Here is a 7,880-nt window from a genome sequence, read left to right on the forward strand (position 1 = left end):
CACTCGTTACAACCGAGGTATGCAGCAAAGCATTTGTGAAGCCACAACACGTACAACCTTGAGGCGGATGGGCTACAACAGCAGAAGACCCCACCGGGTACCACTCATCTCCACTACAAATAGGAAAAAGAGGCTACAATTTGCACAAGCTCACCAAAATTGGACAGTTGAAGACTGGAAAAATGTTGCCTGGTCTGATGAGTCTCGATTTCTGTTGAGACATTCAGATGGTAGTCAGAATTTGGCGTAAACAGAATGAGAACATGGATCCATCATGCCTTGTTACCACTGTGCAGGCTGGTGGTGGTGGTGTAATGGTGTGGGGGATGTTTTCTTGGCACACTTTAGGCCCCTTAGTGCCAATTGGGCATCGTTTAAATGCCACGGCCTACCTGAGCATTGTTTCTGACCATGTCCATCCCTTTATGACCACCATGTACCCATCCTCTGATGGCTACTTCCAGCAGGATAATGCACCATGTCACAAAGGTCGAATCATTTCAAATTGGTTTCTTGAACATGACAATGAGTTCACTGTACTAAACTGGCCCCCACAGTCACCAGATCTCAACCCAATAGAGCATCTTTGGGATGTGGTGGAACGGGAGCTTCGTGCCCTGGATGTGCATCCCACAAATCTCCATCAACTGCAAGATGCTATCCTATCAATATGGGCCAACATTTCTAAAGAATGCTTTCAGCACCTTGTTGAATCAATGCCACGTAGAATTAAGGCAGTTCTGAAGGCGAAAGGGGGTCAAACACAGTATTAGTATGGTGTTCCTAATAATCCTTTAGGTGAGTGTATATATATAATTTTTTTTAAGAATGTAGCCCAAAGAGTTTACCGAAGCAGGAATGTCAAGTGTATGGAGGTTATCTTGATTGAATTAAGTAATTCTTTCATTTTGGGGGTGTTTCCATTTGAGAAGGACAGAGTGACATAAGAATAATAGTTAAAATGAATAATTTAGTCCTTAGTCCAGGTGGATTTTGCTGTTGGTATTACTATTGCCCCTTTTTTGAGTGCATTATTACCTTTTTCTTTGTACTGCTTGTTAGTGTAAATGATGTGCTTCAGAGCTGTACTGTGCAGCCATCTGCTGTACCTTTAGGGAAATGCTGGATCTGTTGGGTAACGATTATGCTGCTGTACAAAGTTCATCATCATTTGTAGTACATGTCCCTAGTTCAGAAACCAACAGTATGATGTAATGAATACATTCATTGTTTTTTCATCTCTAAATCTATAGTGCTGTTCCGTTTCTGAACAGAATTAATGCAACTGCGATGTGAAAATAACACTTGGCTCTTAATTGATTTAAATGCATTGACCCCTTTAAGTGAGTCTATAGCGCTGAACTAGAAAATATATCATTATTACTACAGTTTCAGGACCTATATATTTTTCAACTAAATGTATCCCCAATTAACATGGTTTCAACTGAAGGACATGAATCCTTTCAAATACAGTTGCAACTTTAAACATTATAGCCAGCCATCTTTAAAAAGGAAAGTTCTTGGGCATCTGGTGGTCACATGCAATGGGGTTTAAAATGCGAGATGTATGTGTCCGAACACAACATGTACTTTTGGTGCAAAACTTCACTCATCTGCAGAGTGAGAATCATAAATCCCTACACCACTGATCATTTCCCACAAGGTCATATTATATTTAAAATGCATCATTGATCATTTCATTGTGTTTTCGATACAATTAGCCACCGATCCTGGCCGCAATATCTTTCTTCCCAAATGTCTGAGGAAATAAAGATTTTCTTGTGCTAAAGAAATGCTTTATAGACTAATAGTGTGGCTTGAAAAATAGTAAAAAATAAAATAAAAAAAACACCCTTGGCTACACATGTTTATTTATGGTTAAGCCAGAGGAAAAAAAATACCCTCTTTAAGCAAGTCTGCTTTGAGGTTTTATGCCCCAACTTTGTCAATTGTGAGAAGATTTCGACACCATGAGTGGGTTTTATGGTTACTTATTGTTTTCGTTTTTTTTCCCCAACCACTTGTCACAGGCCACAGTTTTGTATAAGCATGAAAGAGCTGTGCTATGACCTTGAACAGAAACATAGAAAACGCATTTATTCTTTCACTTCCCTTTTTACAGCAGTGCAGAGGGCCAGAGAGCTCCTGTTTTTCATTCCACCTGCCGTTTTATTCATTGAACTGAACCAATCTTGAGTTCTTTCCCAAGTGGACTACAGGCAATGATTAAAAGACATGTGAACCTTCTGCCTTGTGGCCATCAAAAGATTTAAAGAAGACTTGCAGTATAGCATAGTCCATTTTAATTACCAGCACAGCCTCAGATGATGGCCATTTATACGGATGTGTACATGTCTGTTTCGAGCAAACGAGGTGTTAAATTGCTGATAAAGGACGGGGATCAGTGGAGCTGGCTCAGTTCTGGGGCCACATCATTACACCAGCCTGCTGACCCTGACTGTCGCTTTCAGTGCAGTAACAGTGTGCTCTCTCTCTTCTCTCCCTCTCTCCCAGGCCCTGAGAGTGATGGCAAAGATCATGCGTGAATGTTGGTATGCAAACGGAGCAGCCCGCCTCACAGCCCTGCGCATTAAGAAGACATTGTCACAGCTCAGCCAACAGGAAGGCATTAAAATGTAAACTGAAGGCCTTTAAGAAGCCCCGGGGCTTTTATTTTGTTCTGTTACTTTTTCCTTTTGTTTTATTTTTTAAAAGGAGAGCATTACGATGAAGGTGGTTTTTAATTTCCAACGCCTGGGTTGCAGTAATCGGAAAGGATACTTTGTTCTACCTCACCGAGGTAACGGAAGTGGGATCTCACTGCCTTTTCAAACTACATAGGAACGTTACAAAATGCGAACTCTTTCGACAGAGACACTACCCCCCTCGCTGTGGGACCCTCTCTGTGCACTATGAGCACCTCCTTTCCCAGGACATTTACAGACTCTGATGTAGACTAGCTTTATTTTTTATTAACATTCAATTTTGATTTGGTGAGAATTAAAAAAAAAAAAAAGAGAATTGGGAGAAGAGAATTTAAAAAAAAAAAAAAAAAAGAGAGAGAAAATAGAAAAAAACAAGTTTTATAATTGCTGGTCTTAATGTGTTGGTAACAGTTGCTTAAAGTAAAAAAATGTTTTACTTGCGGTGGGGGCTGGTCCGTTTTAATCAGTGAAGAACAGTTAAGCAAGGATGGAATTATTCGTATTCTTTTTTTTGTTAGTATCAGGTACTTTATATCAGCATTTTCATTTGTTTTATGCCTTTGAGAGGTGATTGTTTGCTGTGGGATTATCTCTGACGTATTGCACCTTTTTTTGTTTGTTTGTTTTATTCTACAAATCGGCAAAAGTTATTTTCTTATGATTTAAAAAAAAAAAAAAGAAAATGGACATGACCTCATTCAGTCTTGGCAAACATGCTACGACATATGCAATATATATATTTTATATATTACTGCTCTGTTATTAAACCATGCCTTCCAAGCCAGGTGTTACCAGAAAGTGCCACTGCTCTGAAATCAGTACCATTCACACCTCCTCGTGTGACAACCCCATGCGTTCGCATCGTCTTCAGAGAAACTCTTCAGGATAACCACCGGATGTATTCCACTTATGCACAAGAAAGGACCATTAAGCGTGAAGGTCAGGGATTTGCCATGAACCCATGAACCTGCTGCCATTTTATTTTTCTTTTAATTGGGTCTTTTTCATAATATAACAGGATCATTCATTTCTGCTGCATTTTTAATAGTATTTTTTTTTCCTTTTTACCGTTTAATCTCTTAAAGTCTAAACTTAAGATGCTTTCCTCGTGGTCGGATAAGATTTGGCATCATGGAATTCACATTCAAGGTGAATTTCCGTAAATGAATGCAGTCGCCCTCTAATCTCACTACCGTTTTCTTTCGTATGTGTGCATATCAGTCGTTTGCAAAAGTGTCTTGTTAAAGAAAGTGTGGTACAATTATTCAAATTATAGCAAATGGATATTTACTAAGCCATAGGTTTTCCAACATTTTGTGGCAACTATTTTTACAAGAATGTACATTAAAAAAAAAAAAAAGGCAAAAAAAAACCCAACGTAATCTGTTGCAATGGACTACTTCTCGTTTCTTTGAGCAAGCCTTCAGGGACCAGCAGAAGGCTTCAGATTTGTTTGCATTTGGTAAAGAAAAATAATAAGGTATGTACCACACTAAATGTAAAATAAAATGAACAGTAGCACCAGATTAAAAAATATATATTTTTTAACAAATTTAAGGCACCATATTACCACACACATAAGCGCGTTTCATTAAATGCAAAATTGGACAATTTATTTTCATTTCTCACAGTTATAGGTGTGTTCAGGAAAAATATTAAAAATGACACCCGCAGGTAATACATACTATTCAGAGAGGAGAGGAGGAATAGAAACAAATTGGGATTTGTATTTAAAATGGTGGTGTAGTCAAAGAAAATCTAGTTTTGTTCAATTTAGCAATAAGTGCACTTCTCAGACACATTGCACGTTTAAATGCGTGGTAATATGGTTAAAATGTAATCTATTTTTTTCTCGTATGGTTTTTATTTGAATGCATTTTTATGGACACCGTGCTGCTAACAATACTATTCCCAGTTGTTCAGTGTGTTTACAGGGACACTTGGGAAAACAGAATTAATTGGATGTACATATTCAAAATGCTTGCCAGATGTGTGCCATGAAAATCTATGTGGACTTAAAACGCGTTATTCCATGACAAACCGCGTCTTTATGCTGTGCTTTCCTTGGGAATACTTCCACATTTCAGATTGCTATGAGATTGGAGTAGCAGTTTTAAAGGTGAGCAGCAGATATTTTAGGGTCAGAGATCAATCACTTGTAAATTGATAAAACTGGAACTATGTGTATTAATTTATGTGTTAACTGCCAGAGACATTTTGGACTCAAAGGCCATACAGATCCTAAGGCACAACAGCATGAATGTTTGTAGGTCGGATCTACAATTTTGACCCTTCTGCCACCAGTCCAGTTAAACAGCAATCTGATGCATGGAGTTTCCCTTTGAATACAAAATCACACCACAAGTAACCAGATTCAATCAAATCCAAGAGAGCTGATGCTTTATAATGTTACTTAGGAAAGGTTCAAAGGTTCCGAACACATTCTAGAAGAAAATTAAAAGGTTGCCAAAATTAATTTGCATAATTTACATTGAGACTTTAACAAGTCTGTATAGGAGACAGTGTTATCACTTTGGATATAGAGATGTCAAATTAAGAAATGAATTATGCCTATACGAGAGGTAGGTCTACTTTGAATATAACACTAATGAATGGACATTTAACCCAATCACAATATTGAATTTTCCTCACAAGGTACATTTAATATGTGATTTACTCTTCAGGCTTTGTGAACAATCTGACACCACTGCAGTGCTTGCACGAACCTGCCGAAATGTATAACTGCGTTTGAACACCTGGCTAAAGCAAACATGCCTTTGAACCTTCCACCTTTCAGACATAGCCCTTTCCAGGGAACTTCATCTGTCATGGAATGGCCCAAATTAAAAATGACCTTTGAAAATGTTGTGCCATGCTATTAATGTGTGATTGATTCCTTTTACAAGGTAAGATTGTAATCTCCCAATTGAAATAGATTTAAACTTAGGTATTAGGAAATTATATATATAATTTCTCATTTAATAATATAATAATGATACAATGTGAAGTAACTGTCAGAACAAAATAAGTGAAAACCACCCCAATGCAGAAGGTGGGGGGGTTATACTGCTGCTGTAACTCATGGTGAACAAAAAATCTTGGATGTTTTTCGTGCTGATAAAATTCTGTGAAACTACAGAGTACAAAGGACAGCCACATTCTCTGGGAATAACCATTTGATAATTCACATGAAATGATGGTCACAATTAGGCCATCATTTGTTTTATACAACTGTACACATTACTGTCTTAAATCACCAGCAGCCTTTTGTTTTCCTTTAATTAAAATAACTCAAACATTATACATCTGGGTATTTCTCAGTGACATATCAGAGGCCAAATGGGTTACACCAGCTGTTTGATAAACCATATCTTCATTCCTCCTCAGTTTTCACAGTAGAGGAATTTCGAGCCAGTCTTGTTTGTTGTTGTTGTTGTACTTGTTGTTCTTGTGTTCGAAAACTGAGATGTGGTTGTGGGAACCATGAATTATCTAGATTTCTCCCATAGTAACATCATTGATTCTGTCACTTTGCTGGTGCCATTGTCCTTTCAATGTCAGAAATTCTGTGCCTCTCGATTCTGTTCGTCACTATTTGACATGGAAGAGGATTTGGGCTACCAGAAGAAATGTATCGGGCAAGCATCCTGTATTCATACCCTTTTGCGACCCAAAGATCACGCTTCTTCTAAAGGCTTATAATGCAAAGACCCAGTAGAGCACTTAATTGCGTGAAAAGGAGAAACTTCAATAACTCAGGTTATATTTTGGTCCAGTGACGACTAGTAAAAGGCCACAGATGGGTTGAAGCCCACAATGAAAGAAAAAACAAAGGGATTCATGTATTGGTTCACAAGACCCAAGTCCGGAAATGGAAAGTTCTCTGGGGAAAAAGTTTTATTTTCCTACTATTCTGCCTGTTCATTTTACAATTCCTATTATATTAAACAAATCTCTGACACAAAAGGACAATGATCTGTCTTGTATATTCTTGAAAGTCTCAATTTATGCAATCAAATTCAGCAAAGGCACTGTGTTTTGCCTGGCGATTATTGACGGTCGCAGAAGGGTGTGACTCGTTTTCAGTTTGCTGAGGTGCTTTTCACTTGTTCCGTTTGGCTGCTGTAATGAGAATATTATGTGCAGGTAGGAGAAAGCTTTATTGAATTTTTAGTGCCTAGGTTTGACTATTTTAATTGACTTTTTTTTTTTTTTTTTTTTTCCCTCCTTGGATGATGCACTGCATGTGATTGAATTCCGATGTTTGCATCACTTGCTTAAAAGACAAGAAAAAAAAAAAAGTGTTAAAAAAATATTAAAAGGAAAAAAAAAAAAAAAAAAATACCTCCTCTAAAGACCAATGTGTTTTTACCTCAGTGTATATAATGGATTTATTTTCCAGGTTTGCAGTTCTGTTTCTATGGAACACTAAATTGAAGAAAATGGTACTGAAATTGTATTGTGTTTGTATTGTGCCCAAATTGTAGCAAGTAATTATATTCCTCTTTTTACCGTAACCTATATTTGACTGCTTTTTGTCAGACTTGTTTATGCTTTTAGAATGTCCTTGCTTGTTTTTTTTTCTTTTTATTTTGCAGAGCTGTGCAGATAATAACTTGTATATTTTTGGGGGAATTCTTTATAGTGGTCAATATGAGGATGTCAGTATAAGCAGAATGGCCGACCCTTCTAAGGTAATACCAGAACATCTCCCTAATTTCTAAATTGTAAGTAGTGACTTTTGTAGTATGTACAAAAGGATGAATGATAAACATAGGAAAGTAGCTATGAGTGACACTTATGTTAAGTTTTAACATAGTGCAGTAGACTATTAAGTGAATAAAAAGTTTCCTTATTTTGGGGGACAATTGTGTTTTACTTTCAGTCCAAGGATGCGCTTTTTATCACATGACCTTTAAAGATGACATGTTACAATGCACCAGTACCACAGTCCTATTAATGATTCTCAATCAGGGAAATTTAAAACATCTCCCATATGTCTCGAACATATTTGTGTTCACAATCTGGAGCTCCGTATGGATTTCAAAGTGTGCAAATTCTTACCCCCCCGCAGCTCTTTACGGTATATTCTTCATGACTGATGCACTTAAAAGGTGTGCCGTTTCTGTTGCAGCAACAGAAGATGGTCCCTGTGGTGTCTACCCTGCGTTCTGT

General features: G+C 37.4%; 1 protein-coding gene across 2 annotated transcripts in view; it reads left to right on the forward strand.

Annotated features, from left to right (window-relative positions):
- tgfbr1b (transforming growth factor, beta receptor 1 b) overlaps positions 1–7,583 on the forward strand; it is a 55,065-nt gene extending 47,482 nt beyond the window's left edge. For both annotated transcript variants that reach the window (XM_066723365.1, XM_066723366.1), the window contains exon 9: positions 2,515–7,583. In XM_066723365.1, the coding sequence (XP_066579462.1) occupies positions 2,515–2,640 (126 nt within the window). In that variant the 3' untranslated portion in view covers positions 2,641–7,583. The remainder of the gene's footprint in view (positions 1–2,514) is intronic.
- Positions 7,584–7,880: the final 297 nt, after the last annotated feature.

Source organism: Amia ocellicauda, chromosome 2 (genome assembly GCF_036373705.1).
Source record: "Amia ocellicauda isolate fAmiCal2 chromosome 2, fAmiCal2.hap1, whole genome shotgun sequence".
NCBI classification, from domain to species: domain Eukaryota; kingdom Metazoa; phylum Chordata; class Actinopteri; order Amiiformes; family Amiidae; genus Amia; species Amia ocellicauda.